The sequence below is a fragment of the Anomalospiza imberbis genome, chromosome 29, assembly GCF_031753505.1.
Source record: "Anomalospiza imberbis isolate Cuckoo-Finch-1a 21T00152 chromosome 29, ASM3175350v1, whole genome shotgun sequence".
Taxonomy (NCBI): Eukaryota; Metazoa; Chordata; class Aves; order Passeriformes; family Viduidae; genus Anomalospiza; species Anomalospiza imberbis.
Window position 1 is genome coordinate 2,125,717 of NC_089709.1, and position 16,059 is coordinate 2,141,775.

At 59.2% G+C, this 16,059-nt stretch overlaps 1 protein-coding gene across 15 annotated transcripts in view; it reads left to right on the forward strand.

Moving 5' to 3' along the window:
- MEF2D (myocyte enhancer factor 2D) overlaps positions 1-16,059 on the forward strand; it is a 77,520-nt gene that overhangs the window by 56,951 nt on the left and 4,510 nt on the right. For 10 of the 15 annotated variants that reach the window (XM_068175065.1, XM_068175072.1, XM_068175073.1 and 7 more), the window contains 6 exons: positions 2,095-2,305; positions 4,993-5,049; positions 6,791-6,865; positions 8,420-8,610; positions 10,308-10,328; positions 13,470-13,599. In XM_068175065.1, coding sequence (XP_068031166.1) covers positions 2,095-2,305; positions 4,993-5,049; positions 6,791-6,865; positions 8,420-8,610; positions 10,308-10,328; positions 13,470-13,599 — 685 coding nt within the window. The remainder of the gene's footprint in view (positions 1-2,094; positions 2,306-4,992; positions 5,050-6,790; positions 6,866-8,419; positions 8,611-10,307; positions 10,329-13,469; positions 13,600-16,059) is intronic. The other 5 variants (XM_068175078.1, XM_068175074.1, XM_068175076.1 and 2 more) reach the window with 3 other exon arrangements.

Here is a 16,059-nt window from a genome sequence, read left to right on the forward strand (position 1 = left end):
CTGGCACAAGCCCTGCCACTGGTGGAAAACAGGCTGAAAAGCCACCTGAGCTTTGTCCTTAGTGCAGAACACCCTCGTGAGCAGGGGCTGCTCAGCATCAGAATGTGTCTGCTGCGAAGGGAGGGCCCTGAGTAGGCCCCCATCATCCAGACATGCCAATCCAAAGGGACAATCTGTGCCCAGAAGTCCTTTCAGCAGGTGACATTCAAGTGCCGGGTGGCTCCTCATCAGGGCACAGCATCTGGCTCCCCCACTAAACCTCCCTGGCAGCAAGGGGCCCAGCAGTGCAGGTGGAGCGTGTGTGGTTGAAGAAGACGCTTTTCCATTTTAACGCTGGGTTGGTTTTGTGTGTGACCAGAACTAACCCAGCGGGGTGGCCGGGGCAGCTTAACGACAGCCGCGTCTGCTAACGAAGGGCCTCGCTGGGGCTGCTGCCTCTGGTGTTTGCCCTCCCCTCTAACAAGAGCAGAAATCGTGGATTTTGGCTGATGTGTGCATCTTCTCCCCCAGACTTTGGACCGATGTGCGAACCGCCATTGTGCCCTCTCTGGGGCTGGGTGTCCTGGGTGTGCCGGGGCAGTGTCAGCCTGCTGCGTGTCTGCAGGTGCAGGGGGTGCAGCTGGATTAAGGCAAACCTCGGCTCCTGGGCTGGCGCATCCAGCTCACAGCTCTACCACGGCGTTGCTCATGCCATGGTGTGGAGGAGCTTTAGCTCTTCCTCTCCCTCCCTGGGAACGCTGCGCGCACACGGGCGCGTTGGCAGTGATTTATTACGCAACGCTGCTCCGGTGTTCGTGCGACGCCCAAGAAACCTTCCTCCTCCTCCTCCTCCTCCTCTGATTCTGCTGCCGTGCAGGATGAGCTCCCGGGCTGAGCAGAGGGAGGGCTCCGTGTTCCAGCTCTCCCTGCTGGTGTAGGAGTTGCTGAGCCCGTCCCTGTGAGCGGCAGCCCCAGGAGCGGTGCCGCAGCGCAGGCTCAGAGCCGCTGTCCTCGTGGCTTGGCTGCGGCCGCGGGATATCTCTGAAGGACAGGATGCCCTTGGGAGGCAGGTGGGGAGAGTTCCTGGCAGTGAGGCGTGGGTGAGCACTGTCCTACTCCTTCCTGCCATCCCCCTCTCTCACCTCAGGGGCAGGACCTGTACAGGAGCAGATTTTTGGAGGAGAGGGGGCTGCAAGGCGGCGGGGACATGCACCAGCTGCAGTGGGGGGACCTTGGCTCCCTCTTCCCTCGCTGGTGCAGCCTGTGGGGTTCCACCTCTGGCCTCATGATGGTCCCATTCAGTGCTGGGCTACTCTCCTTCTCCATCCCGAAGCAAATTAAAGTGGGACTTAAGCAAAGCCCGTGCTAAAGCCTCTAAGCAGGTGCCAGCTCCTGTTAACGAAGAGCAAATCAGTGACATAAGAGAAACGGCTGGGATAATCACAGCGGGTCTGGCTCCCACGGGACGCTGGTAGGTGAAGCTGGTCCTCAACCTGCAGCCAAGGATAGGGCTTTAGTGATGCTCCCGCATCCCTGGGATCAGCTCGTCCTTCCCAGCAGCTGCCAGAGGAGACAGGATGGATCCCAGAGTCACCCAGGGGCTCTGTGGAGCAAAATGATTCTTTCCCAGGTGCTCGGCCACCAGCAGCAGTGCCAGCCCAGAATGGGGATCCACTGCTGGATTCCTGCTGGCTGAGGAGCGGCCTCATAGAATCCTGCCTGGGGTGAAGGGCAGTGCCAAGCTTGGCTGCTATCGGTGCTGGTGGGGGCAGACCACCAGGCTGGTGCCCACCTTCATGCTCTGGGCTGCTCCCAGCCTCTCCTTCATGCCTGCCCTGAAAACACAGGGAGTAAATAAATACAGCCTGAAAAAGAGGCCACAAGAGTTGTTTGCAGAGCTCGGGTGTGTCCGAGAGGATGGCCCGTTGCTCTTCCTGATGTTCCCTGGTGGGGAACTGGGCTCTGGTGCATCCCCTGCAGGGTGCAAGTGTGGGTTTGAGCGCAGCACTGCAGGTCAGCAGTGGAGTTTTGAGGAGCCTGACTGTCTCCCCTTGGTCAGCAGCTGTGCTGTGCTGCAGGAACTCGGCTCCCCTTTACCCCCTGCTCTCTGTTCAGTCCACAGTGCCCGCTCCGAACTTCGCCATGCCCGTGACAGTGCCGGTGACCAACCAGAACACGCTGCAGTTCAGCAACCCGGGCAGCTCGCTGGTGACCCAGTCCCTCGTGACCTCCTCGCTGACAGACCCCCGGCTCCTGTCGCCGCAGCAGCCGGCGTTGCAGAGGAACACGGTGTCCCCAGGGCTGCCACAGCGGCCAGCCAGTGCAGGTGAGCCACACTGCACCCCTTGCACCCTCCCCTCATCCTTCCTGCCTGGCCAGGCTTGCGGCACCGAGCATGGGGCATCCCTGAGGGAGGGGACAGCCCTGCTGCTTCCGTCCCCTGTCCAGGAGGAGTCCACATTCCAGCGGCTGTGGGTGGCAGAAGCATCCTGGAAGGGACGCTGCCCCTCTGTGTGCTCCTGCCCTCTTGCCAGCCATTGATGCCCTGTTTGTGCCTTGGCCCCAAACCTAGGGCAACCTCCGCATCCTACCCAGGTCTCTTTGAGAGCTGGATCCCTGCAGATCTGTTTCGGGTTGGGCAGTGCAAGATGAGTCACCTGGCGCCGTTCCCGGGCTTGGGGGTGGCTGCTGGCATCCTACTCGCCGGTGGCACTCCGGTGACATGGGTCTGGCTGCCTAAAAAGGGCTGTTCTCAGTCGGGCCATGCTGGTTGCAGTTGGCTGTGGGCGATTACTCATGTGGCTCTGCTGACAGATCTGAGGAGCAGTCATTTCCAGCAGGGACCGGCGATGGGTGGCACAGGACAGGGTGGGGGAGAGGAGTTGTCACCCACGTCCCCTGCAGTGACAGGGGGGGACAGGGATGACGTGTGACCACAGCCCGGCTCTCCCATAGTATGATCATAAATAATATTTCTGCTATTTTGGATGGCACAGATGGTCTGTAAAAGCCACCCGGGCTGCAAATGGCAGAGCTGGTGCCAGTCACCACCCGGACGTCTGGGTCCTCAGCTGTGGCCCCTGAGGCTTTGAGAGCTCCAGGGAGCTTTGCAAAGGGGATGGATTTGGAGAGATTGCTCCAGATTTGGAGAGATTTGGATGGATTTGGGAGGTGCTTCCAGAAGCAGGTGGTGTGGTGGGTCAGGGTGAGCAGGAGGAATGGCCTGGCTGGGATGCAGCAGGAACCGTGGTTCAGAGACAGCTTGCTTGCTCACTGCTCTCGCCATGGTCTCCAAAGTGCCTCAAAGTACTCAGGTATCAGGATGAGGCCCCAGACCTGCAGGACAGGGGTCATTCTGCTCTAGACTGGTCCCAGGGAGCAGCATTTCACTGCAGGCAGGATGGCAGAGCCTTCCTCGGGCACAGGCAGCCGTCGCTGCAGCTGCAGGGATCTCCTGCCCTCTCGTAGGCCCCTCAGCTGCGAGCAGAAGAGGCTTCCTGGTAAAGCAGACCCCTCTGGGGGCTCGCCGTTTCCAGCTCACTCCCTGCTCGTTTGAGGGGGATCATTTTGCGGTTGTGAGCGCAGAGGTGTTCCAAGTCCAGCCATCTGTGTCTCATTCACTCGCTGCCTGGGACACGGAAGAAATCCTGTTTATAGGAGCCAGGGCCTTGCATGTTAGAAAAACTCCTTTTTTTTTCCCCTAATTTTTTTTAGCATTGCACCAGAGCCGGTTGTGTTGTTTCCAAAGCAAACGCGCAGCGAGCGCTGGGTGGGTACCTTGACAGCGCCTGGTGCTGCTGGCTCGGGGATGGTGTGGGAGAAGGGCAGCCAAGGGGGATGTACGGGGCTGGGGGTGGGGTTGGCATCACTCACCCAAGGAGGTGGGCCCTCTTTGGCAGCATAGGCACCAGTGCCTAGGGTGCAGGTGGGGTCCCACAGCAGGGCACAGCCACAAAACCCTGGTGGAGTCCCTTCTCTGGGACTTTGGAGGCACAGGGACCTCTGGCTTTGCATCCCCATCCCTTGACGTGGGGGCGCTGCAGTGTCACGTTTGTCACATCTAGTGAGTCATTTCACCCTTTCTCAGGCCATACAGTTTTTTGGGACCAATCCTGCTCCCATATGGGGAGCAACTGTGCTTCCCTGCACGGCAGCAGCTCAGCCCTCCCACCCTCCTCCAGCTTTCAGGGGCTCACTGCAAGCCCAAAGCTGAGAGCCACGGGCTGGATAAAGATTTGTGTCTCAGGTTTCCCCATCTGGGCTGAGAAGGGCTGGGCAGTGGTTAGAGGTGGGGTTTGGCACCGAAAGCCCCTTGTTGGCCAGCCCAGGGCTCCGGGTTGACTGCGGTCGCAGCTCCGGAGCCTCCGCGCCGGCTGTTGGCTGCAATCGCCGCCCGCGGCGTGGTCAGGCAGCCCCGGCTGGGGAATAGGTGGCTTTCAGAAATAACTTCATAACAAGGCAGAAGAAAGATCAAGTCTTCTTCCAGGCGAGGCAAAACGTTCTGGTTTTTGGGAATAAAAAGGTCTAGTTTTTCCCAGCCTGGTGGGGAGTGTCAGCGCTTTGCTGCAAGTGTGGGGACCATGGGAGTCGGGACCGCTGTGGCATCCTGGCAGTGTGGGATGGTTTCCACTCGGTGTGCGCATTACAGGGGGGATTTTGTTTCCCGTCATGCTGCCGGGGCTCTCTCTCCCCCGGCAGCACCAGCTCTGTGTCCCCCAAAGGGGGGCTTGGAATAAAATAGCTGCAGTGTTTTCCAAGCTGCCTCCTTTGGAACAGGCTCCTGTGCACCTGGCTCCTTCCCAAAGGAAACGGATCTGCCTGGATAACGTTTCCCAACCTGATCACCAGGAATGCTGCTCATTTTGCCCAGTACTTTCTCCCCAGGAAGACAGTCCTGCTTTTTTTCCTCTGCCTTCTTCCACTGTGCCCCCTGCCTTCCTGCCCCCCAAAAAGCAGGGACGTTCACCCAGTTCCTGCATTGATGGTGATCCCGTCTCTCCTCTTGCTTTCCAGGGGCGATGCTTGGGGGAGACCTGAACAACACGAACGGAGCCTGCCCCAGCCCCGTGGGTGAGTAAGGAGCCTTTCAGCCCCTGGCTCCATGTGACACTCCTGCCCTCGGTTTCCCCACACGTCCCATGGGATTTTGCTTTGCTGTTGGGCCCTGCTGGTCCATAGGGAAGCGCTGGAGAAGATTTTGGGAGGGGCTGGCATGTGGAGCTCCAGGCCAGTGCCTTTGTTGGGGGAGCTGGTTTCAGTGGAGACCCCAGTGACCAAGGAGTCTCCATCTACCCAGGATTCCAGGAAGAGCTGGAGAGCAGGGAGGTGACCCCCAAAGACCAGGATTTGGGTGGCTCTGGGTTTAGCTCCTGGTGCTGCAGCCAATTCTCCGCCACCCTCGGGTGATCCATTAACACCCAGTTCCTCCTCGTGCTTGGACCCTATAAAGGAACTTTACTGCAAGGAAAAAAAGCTCATTAAGAGCCTTTTCCACTGTGAGAGCCTCAGTGCTAATGAGGCTCAGGCCTCATGGCTCAGCTCCTCAGCTGTAAAATGCACTAACAATATCTCCATCCCCACGTCTGCCTCTGCCATCTGCAGGCTGAGGATGTTGGGCCACTGCTGGTGTAGGCACAGCCCAAAAGCCAGCAACAGCCCTGGGTACTGCTGGGAAGCAGCTGCTGCTATCGGCACTGGGCTTGGCAGTGGTCCCAGGCTTGGCAGGGTAGATGCCATCCGTCCCAGAGCAAAGGCAGCCTTGCTCCTGAGCCTGACTCCTCACCCCTTCTGGGCCTTTTTGCAGTAGGTGTCCAGCCGACGGCACAGGGGAGGAGTGTGGAATTCCACATTGCCCCAGTAAAAACCAAACTGGAGCCAGCTCCCACAGGTTTTTGGGTGGGGTTGGTCCAGTTGTGGTTCTGCAGCACCGTGGCCACCCGACCCCATCCCCTGCACCGTGGCTACTTCCAGGAATAGCCATTTCCCTGTGCCGGGCAGCGCCGTGCCAGCGCCGGAGGGATTTCTTGGCAGAGCAAAACCTGCCAGGGTGGTTTGTGGAGCAGCCTGGGCTTCTCACAGCACCCAGCACGGAGCTTTGCTGATCCTTGAGGGCAGAAGGAAGGGGCCATCGTGCCACAGCCCCCAGGCAGCTCCGCGGCCCCCGTTGTTCCCCCGCGGCCGCCCCCATGTCAGCTGTCGGGAGCAGCCATGGCCATGGCGGGTGCAGAGCTTGGCAGGGCCCCTGAATGTCAGCATTGACGTCACCGAAGCATTCCCTGCGTTCCTGCTGCCACTGCAGGAAATGGGTGTGAGGAGCAGGGACGGCCCGGCTGTGGCCAGCCCCGGACCCCTGCTGCCCCCAGACCCCCGCCCTCCCTGGGGCTCCCCTCGTGGCTATGGGGAGGGGACTGTGGCTCTGGCACTGCGCTTGCAGTTTTCAAATACCTGGTACGTCTCTTCCTCCTCCTCCTCCTCCTCCTCCTCCTCCCTTGCAGTCTCTGCAGCACTGAGTGATCACCTGCTGCCTCTGAGTCATCAGCTGCGGGTGCCTCTGGCCGGATCCTGCAGTGATGTCGCTGTATCCCTGCATCCTGCCCACGCTGCGTGGCGTGTGCCACCCTCAGCATGCAGCACCCCGTCCACCCCGCCTGGCCCGTGGGGGGATGCTGAGCCCTGACTGTCCCTGCTCGAATTCACACTAGGGTGGTGCAAAGGCAGGACACAGTGCTCCTCTTTCAGACTCTTTCTGTGGTGGGGGCCCTTGGTTGGGAAGTCCTGGTGGGAGTGTAGCCCTTCTCTCTCTGGCTCACAGGGCTGGCCGGATCCATGCTGGGTGGACATGGCAATGACAGCAGCAATGACAGCCCAAGGCCACCCATCTTTGGGGGTGAGTGGCAGCACTGGAACCCAAACCAGCTCCTCTCCAGCACAGGGAGCCACCCCAACCCACACCCCAGGTGATACAGAGATAACATGGGGTGCTTCAAGCAGGGAGTCGCCATGAGAGCCCCGTGTGCATCCATGCCGGTGGTGCCTTGGGAAAGAGAATATCAAAGGGTTTAACATTTCTTTTGGCTTTTCCATGGCCACCAGCACTGCAGGTTGCCCAAGTCACCTGAGGAATTTCTGCACCTTCTTTGTTAATAAATCTAAAGTCCCTGTGAGCAGGATTCCAGCAGTTCACGGTGCACAGAGGTGCCAGGGCCTGATGCACCAGGCACATGCCTTATGCACGGCTGCTCACGGTGATTTGGGACTGGGAGGACACCTCAGTGGGGACAGGAAGGCCTGTCCTCTCCCTCCATCAGGGACACGGATGCCACAGTTGCCAGCCTGCAGCAGCCCGGCCACCACGGGTGTCCCTGACGGCAGCTCCCAGGCACCCACCGGGGCAGCACCTCCCGTCCCCGGTGCCATCTGTGGGACCAGAGCTGCGGCTCCCGGGCGGCGTCGCCCACCCCCTGTGCCTGGTCCAGCCCGTGCCCGCTGTGCCCGGCCCGGGACAGCTCCAGGAGGGCAGGGTTGGCGCTCAGCCCCCACGCGCTGCGGCTGCGGCGTCACTGCCACCAGCTGAAATGCAGATGCAGCGCAATGGTAGATGTGATTAATAATGCAATCAGCGACCTATTTTTCCCGGTCTAACGTGCAATGAATATGAGGGCTGAATCCTGGTGATTGCTGAACGCCTTTCTATCTTTGGGGCCTATTCATGAAAAAAAAAACAGCCCTCATCAGAACAGTAATCTGATCCAATTTATTCCTTTCCTGATGTTCATCAAATCTTTTCCTTTTAATTTTTTTTCTTCCTTTCCTTTCTTCTTTTTTTTTTCCCTCTCTTTGCACATAAAATCCTTAAGTGGGGCAGCAGGAGGAGGAGAAGGAGGGAACCTTAGATCTTCAAAGGGGCAGTGGGAGCAGTGAACTGAGTCTTCACTCTGCCACAGCCCCTTTTCACTGCCCCAGTAGGATAAAGAGACCTTAAAAGTGGATGTGCCAGTAATTACCCATCTTGGCAGGGCTGTGGTGCCCAGCCAGAGCAGGGAACGAGCCTGGCTGCAGATGAGGCTCTGAGATTTACTGGGTGTTACTGCAGGAACAAGGGGGAGTCCCTGCAGGTTGAGGAGCTGCCCTAAGCACTGTGGGCTCGGGGCTACTGCCTGTCCTGGCTTCACCCCGCAGGATGAGCCTGCCGGGCTGCAGGAGGGTTTTGGGGAGCCTGGGGGGATGCAGTGCTGCTCTCCCACGAGGAGGAGCACTCATGGAGCCCCACTGCGACACACTCACCGTGCATACGATTACCACGGCTGTGCATTCACCATTGCAGTGCGTTCATCACCACGCATTCGCCATCACCACGCGTGCACCGCCGCGCGCCGCCGCCGCGCATCCAGCCGTCGCCATGCCTTCACCTCCTCCCTCTCTGTCACCCGTGTTCCTGCAGGAAATGGCTACGTGAGTGCCCGAGCCTCTCCGGGTCTCCTTCCCGTGTCCAATGGCAGCAGCCTGGGCAAGATCATCCCGGCCAAGTCGCCGCCGCCGCCCTCGCACGGCACGCAGCTGGCCGCCAACAGCCGCAAGCCGGACCTGCGCGTGATCACCTCGCAGAGCGGCAAGGGGCTCATGCACCACCTGGTGAGTGCCCCCAGGGCTGCGGGGACACCAGCTGGGCTGTGGGCTGGGAGGGGGAACCGTGCCAGCAGACAGGCCGCAGGGGAGTTTGGTGCTGTAGTGGTGGGAGCTGGCTGGGGCCATCCTGGAGGGGAGGTCTGAGGAGGAAGGCTTGGGTTCCTGCCTGCACCATCCTGGGTGGTGCAAACCCTGCAGCAGGCACCTCTCTGACCTGTTTGTGCCCCATGGCTGGTGCAAACCCTGCAGCAGGCACCTCTCTGACCTGTTTGTGCCCCATGGCTGGTTCAAACCCTGCAGCAGGCACCACTCTGACCTGTCTGTGCCCCATGGCTGGTGCAAACCCTGTGTCAGGCACCTCTCTGACCTGTTTGTGCCCCATGGCAGGTGCAAACCCTGTACCAGGCACCTCTCTGACCTGTTTGTGCCCCATGGCTGGTGCAAACCCTGCAGCAGGCACCACTCTGACCTGTCTGTGCCCCATGGCTGGTGCAAACCCTGCAGCAGGCACCACTCTGACCTGTCTGTGCCCCATGGCTGGTGCAAACCCTGCAGCAGGCACCACTCTGACCTGTTTGTGCGCCATGGCTGGTGCAAACTCAATGGCAGGCACCACTCTGACCTGTTTGTGCCCCATGGATGGTGCAAACTCAGTGTCAGGCACCTCTCTGACCTGTTTGTGCCCCATGGCTGGTGCAAACTCAGTGGCAGGCACCACTCTGACCTGTCTGTGCCCCATGGATGGTTCAAACCCTGCAGCAGGCACCACTCTGACCTGTCTGTGCCCCATGGATGGTGCAAACTCTGTACCAGGCACCACTCTGACATGTCTGTGCCCCATGGATGGTTCAAACCCTGCAGCAGGCACCACTCTGACCTGTCTGTGCCCCATGGCTGGTGCAAACCCTGTACCAGGCACCTCTCTGACCTGTTTGTGCCCCATGGCAGGTGCAAACCCTGTACCAGGCACCTCTCTGACCTGTTTGTGCCCCATGGCTGGTTCAAACCCTGCAGCAGGCACCTCTCTGACCTGTCTGTGCCCCATGGCTGGTGCAAACCCTGCAGCAGGCACCACTCTGACCTGTCTGTGCCCCATGGCTGGTGCAAACCCTGCAGCAGGCACCACTCTGACCTGTTTGTGCCCCATGGCTGGTGCAAACCCTGCAGCAGGCACCACTCTGACCTGTTTGTGCACCATGGCTGGTGCAAACTCAATGGCAGGCACCACTCTGACCTGTTTGTGCCCCATGGATTGTTCAAACTCTGTGTCAGGCACCACTCTGACCTGTCTGTGCCCCATGGCTGGTGCAAACCCTGCAGCAGGCACCACTCTGACCTGTCTGTGCCCCATGGATGGTGCAAACCCTGTACCAGGCACCTCTCTGACCTGTTTGTGCCCCATGGCTGGTGCAAACCCTGCAGCAGGCACCACTCTGACCTGTCTGTGCCCCATGGCTGGTGCAAACTCAGTGTCAGGCACCTCTCTGACCTGTCTGTGCCCCATGGATGGTTCAAACCCTGCGGCAGGCACCACTCTGACCTGTCTGTGCCCCATGGATGGTTCAAACCCTGCAGCAGGCACCACTCTGACCTGTCTGTGCCCCATGGAGGCGCGGGTGTGGTGCCAGCGGGCGCAGTCGTGGTGGGTTGGGTGCTTGAGTTAACGGTGCCTCTCGGTTCTCTCCCTGTACTCCCACGGACAGACCGAGGACCACTTGGCTCTGGTGAGTTCCCGTCTGAGCGTGCATGGCGGTGTGGTGGGACACGGGCTGCTCGTCCCCTCGGTCCTGCCCTGGCTTGGCGAGGCATGGGGCACACAGAGGGGGTGGACACTGGCTCCCTGTGTTGGGCATTGCGGCGGGATGTGGGCACCAGCGTTACATCCAATCCTGCTGCAGAAAATAAATCCCCAGGAAAACACGCTTTTAGGAAAACCGAGTTCCCTGTGGAAAAGAAGGAGCTGGCGTGAGCTGCAAAGTGCCTGTTTCTCTACCAAGGCCAAAATTGCCGTGTCGGTCCCCCTGGGGAGGTCAGCCAGGGTCCCTTTGGGGACTGTGGAGCTGAGCTGGGCACTGCCACTGCCCTGGACCTGCCCATGGGGCTTTGCTGGAGCCACCACAGCTACAGCACAGGAAGACCTGGCCCACTGCCAGCACATGAGAGACAGGGAGTAAATCAGGCTCTTCCCATATTAAAGATATTATTTAAAGCCTGTGTAAATCCACTGGCTGGCTAGTACACTCCCTAAACCTCCCGTGTGCATGGGGCAGTTTTCTGTGTTATTTTTATGGCTTTTTTTCCTCTCCCTGCCAGCAAAGTGAATGCCACCTTGTTTGTGGCAAGGATTCACTCTGCTCTGCTGCTATTCTGGTGCAGGCAGATGGGCGACAGGTCAGCTCAGCAAGGGAAGGGCAGGAGCTGCTGCAGGATGCAGGTCACGCAGCCAGGGAAAAGCTCTCCAAAAACACAGGAGAAAGCCAGTCCCTCTGGCAGCCTGCACCGAGACACTCCTGGCCAGGGCAAAGATGGGCCAGAGCTTTGGCAGACGTCAATTCTGCTGCTCTTTGTGTCCCCATACCGTTCTTGCTTAGTGTCCCCCTTCCAGCATCTATGTGCCTCAGTTTCCCCATGTGTGGTGGGAGACCAGTCACTCCCTACCTCCCCATCTGCTCGTTCCTGATCCCTCTGCCCAGGGCATTCCCTGGCTACACACTGAAGCAGCATTAGGTGAAAATCCACTGGGGTGGCATTAGCAGTTTTAATTGTTGGTCTGAATTAACCTGGTGGGTTTTTGCCTGAAGTGAAAAACGTCCTCGCCCCAACCAAGGTGGCAGCAGTGAGGTGGAGGGTGATGAAATGTGGGCAGGGTGGGACAGGGACCTTGGCACTGCTGGATCAGGAAGGGGATTGCAGAGTGTTGTCCCTGCAGATCCCTCCTGCCTGGTGCAGATGCCCCCCTGCTCCGCTAACCTTCTCCCCAGATTTGCTCCCTCCATATTGCTCAACCTACACACCAGATCCTCTCTCCAAATGGCAGCTCCCACCTCTTTCCAGGCAGCTGTGAGATGAGTCAGAATCCCTCTGCTGCGTCCCCACTGCCCGCAGCCCCAGCCCCGCCGCCCTCGGCGCTGCTCCTGCAGCTCTGAGCATGCTCTCCTCCCTCAGAGGGTTCAGAGAGGTGTCCCCCCATTTCTCTCCACGCTCCTAACACTCCAGGAGCAGCAGGGTCCATTCACTGGATCCCTTCCCTGGGAGCATGCTGCATGGTGTGTTACCAGCTGGAATGGCAGCTGGGAGCCTTGTCTGTGGGCACGATGTGAGTGGCACGATGTGGGGGGCAGCTTGCACACCTCCTCCCTGCATGGATTGTGGTGAAAATCGGGGTGCTTTCCCCAGCACAGCTGGGGCTGACATCCCCACACTCCCCTTGTGGTGTCAAGGAGGTTCCTGGGGCTGGCACACCCTGCCCAGCTGGCGTCCCACCAGCCCAGCCCTGTGGCACAGCCACACTCGTCCCTGTGCCCTCCCAGGAAAGCCACAGAGCCCTGGAGAGAGGGGCAGAAGGGATGGGGCTGTGGGGGCTGCATCCCACTGGGCTGGCTCGGGGTCTCGTGCAGGCAGGACAGGGACAACAGGGCTGTGCCTTCTGTGAACACATTCCTTGCCGTGTCCTTAACCCACAGCAGTGGGCACGGCCAAGGGTGGCTGCCAGCAGGATGCGTGCCAGGAAAGCCCGCTCCTGCATCCCCCCCAGCTTTAGCAATTAGAGCCCTGGTAATCTCCTTCTCCAGGCCACAGGAGGGACCTGGGGCTGGGCACTGTGTGGGCGCAGGGTGAGCAAATCCTGCACAGCCAGGTGCTGTTACCCTCTGCAGGTGGCCAGGGCAGGGTTTTAGCCTCCAGCCTTGTCCCAGGAGAGTCTCGCTGGCTGTGGAGAAGCGTTGCAGCGTCTGTGCCCAGCCCTGCAAGGCCCTGGGAGCCCTCAGTTCCACGGGAAGGCTGCTCTCTGTGCCCCAGCCAGCCTTGTGCCAGGCGTGATTTAAGCTGGGCACTGCCCCAGTCTTCACAGGGTGACGTGTGCTGGGGTGCTTCGGATTAGAGTCAAGCCTCTTGAGTCTGATTTAAATCAGATCAGCAGAGACAGCCCAGATTATCTGCCTTGTAAACAGGGCTGAATCTGACCTATAGATCTGCCCACATAACTGCCTGGAAAACCATGGGGGGAGGTTGGTGTGCACCGGTCCAAGGGCAGAATTTTTCCCCAGTGGACCTGCTAATACCTGAGTCACCAAAACCTTGTGAGGACACTGAGCCAGCAGGCTGCTGAGCACTGGACGTCGAGTTTAGGGATTCCAGAGTCCCTTTAAAATCCTGAGGCCAATGCTTAGCATCCTCAGCTTCCCTTGAGGCACGGGCTTGTTCTTGGCCGCCAGAGCTGCATGGAGGAGATGCAGGTTCTGTGCTGCCTCGGCTGGTCTTGGTTTGCTTTGGTGTCTTTGTCACTCTTTGGAAGCTCAGCAAGCCTCACACAGTGAGGAATCGTCCGAGGCCTCCCGCTGCTGTTCCCCCTCCATGCACACAGGGGCATGGCTGGTGCTGGTGGGTGAAGCCCAGCCCTGGGCAGGAAGGAGGCTCAAGGCCATGACCTGCAGATGAATGTCACAAAGTCCAGAGTGTCACTAGCTGGTGTGGTTTGTACTTTGCTTTTTTGTAGTGTGGAATGGCCAGAGGATCAATCCTGCTTGTCCCACGGTCTCCATGCTCAGCCCCAGTACATGCCCAGGGGGTCTGGGGGGGCCACCACCCACAGAAACGACTGAGTCCAACCATCTGGGCTTTAACTCCCTCCCTGTTTGCTCCCACAGCAAAACACGCAGCGGTTGGGTGTCTCTCAAGCAACTCACTCTCTGACCACACCAGTTGTGTCCGTGGCGACTCCGAGTTTGCTGACACAGGGGCTGCCCTTCTCAGCCATGCCCACAGCATACAACACAGGTAAGACATGGCCAGGGCAGGGCTCTGACACAGGACATGGCCAGGGAAGGGCTGTGACACAGGACATGGCCAGGGCAGGGCTGTGACACAGGACATGGCCAGGGCAGAGCTGTGACACAGGAGATGGCCAGGGCAGGGCTGTGACACAGGACATGGCCAGGGCAGAGCTGTGACACAGGAGATGGCCAGGGCAGGGCTGTGACACAGGTAGGACATGGCCAGGGCAGAGCTGTGACACAGGACATGGCCAGGGCAGAGCTGTGACACAGGTAGGACATGGCCAGGGCAGGGCTGTGACACAGGTAGGACATGGCCAGGGCAGAGCTGTGACACAGGTAGGACATGGCCAGGGCAGGGCTGTGACACAGGTAGGACATGGCCAGGGCAGAGCTGTGACACAGGTAGGACATGGCCAGGACAAGGTTTTGACAAGGTAGGACATGGCCAGGACATGGCTCTAACAGAGGACATGGCCAGGGCAGGGCTGTGACAGGTAGGACATGGCCAGGGCAGGGCTGTGACACAGGACATGGCCAGGGCAGGGCTGTGACACAGGACATGGCCAGGACTGGGCTCTCAGCTGGGTCCGATGACTCCAGAGGGAAATGCGCTGCTGCAGGCACGTGCCTGGTGCTCCCTGAGCAGCTGCAGTGCTGCTCGTGGAACTCTCCACTGCAGGACGTGGTTGAGTGCAAAGGTTTCACTGGACTAAAATCAGGGGGGACCTCATTATGTGAGTGGTGAGAGCTCATTGTCATAGCCAGAAGGGCCGTGAGGGCTGGTGTAGCCCATTGCACTGTGCAAGTGGATGCTAATTACAGCTACACCCATCCCCGGGCTCTCAGAGCTCAGGGGGTGTTGTAATAATGACAACAAGCCTAGGCCCCTCAAAAAGTTGGGGAAGAATGCAAACCAACCTGCTCATAGACACATCTGATTTGGGCTGGTGGATTGAAATCAGCCTGAGGCAACAGTGACAGTGCACTTGCCCGAGCAGAAGGGTTGTTCATCTGCCACCTGTCAGACCTCCACCAAGACTTTGAGGACTTGCTGGCTGCCTTTGTAACTTGTTCTGGCTCAGAGAAAAGTTTGCAAAAATGTAAAAAAGCTGCTTGTCTGGAAGAACCCAGAGCTGGCATGTTGGATACTCCCTCTCCTAATTAGTAGGTGTAGTCCCATAGATGCCGGTTGTGCGTGATGAGGCTCCTCTCCCTGCGTGACCATGCGGTTTACCAGCCAGGCTGGGCACAGCCAGAGTCCCCAAAATAGGTTTTAATTGAGCCCTTCGCCGCTGCTCAGAGCGGAGGGGCCTGAATTTCAGCTCTCTGCAGTTATTTTTTCTCCCAGCTGACCGTGGGTAGAGCCGTGTTCCTGCCCAGGTGCTGAGGTGATTGCTGTGGGGGTGAGCGTCAGGGGCACCACTGTAGGGTGCAAACTCTGAACGTGGCACTTCTACCCGAGCTGCCCTGTTAATCGGATAGGAATTGTCTTGATTTGTGAAGGGTCTGGAGCACAAGGAGCTGAGGTGGCTCAGCCTGGAGAAAAGGAGGCTTGGGGGGACTTTGTCACGCTCCCCAACTCCCTGACAGGAGGGGACAGCCAGGTGGGAGTTGGGCTCTGCTCCCGGGTAACAAAAGTGCAGGACAAGAAGAAACGGCCCCAGGTTGTGCCAGGGGAGGTTTAGGTGGGATATTAGGGGAAATTTCGATGTGGAAAAGGTGTTCAGGCTTTGGAACAGACTGCCTGGGGCAGTGGTGGCGTCACCATGCCTGGAGGGGCTTAACAGACATGTGCCTGTGACACTTGGGGACATGGGTTAGTGGTGGCCTTGGCAGTGCTGGGGGAACAGTTGGATGCTGTTGGAGAGCCTTTCCAGCCTCAGTAATTCAATGATTCTGTGGTGCTGCAGAGGTGATCACTGCGTAGGTGGTGGAGGGGTGCAGATGCCCTGAGCAAACTCCCAGCCTGGAGCACTGCCACTTGTTCTTCTCAGGACTCACCTGTTAGTTGGGTGGGCATCGCCTGGATTTCAGGCTGGTGCAGTTGTGCTGAGCTGCCCTCTGGCCAGAGTTATGTGCCCTTTGCTGTGCTGGGCTGTCAAACCTGCCCATTCCCAGCTCTGTGATCCGGGGTGGCTCCAGCTCAAGCCCTGCTGGGGGCTGCAGGGGCAGCCACTGTCACCAGAGAGTGTCAGGAGCTCCCAAACCAGAACAGCCGGTGCAGGGGGTGGAGGATGGTGTGGAGCAGGGAACCCGGTGCCAGGATATTGGGTGGGGTGTGCCGGAGATTTGGCAGCAGTTCAGCACCAGCACAGCCACCTCTGTGTGTGCTGCCGGGGTGGGGACAGCCGAAACCACAAGACACCCAAAATTAGAGCTAGAAGGGGGGAGGAGAGGGTGTGAGGAGGGTTTGCTGGGTGTCTGTGTCAGGCTGACATGGCTGGCCAAGGTTTGACCATCT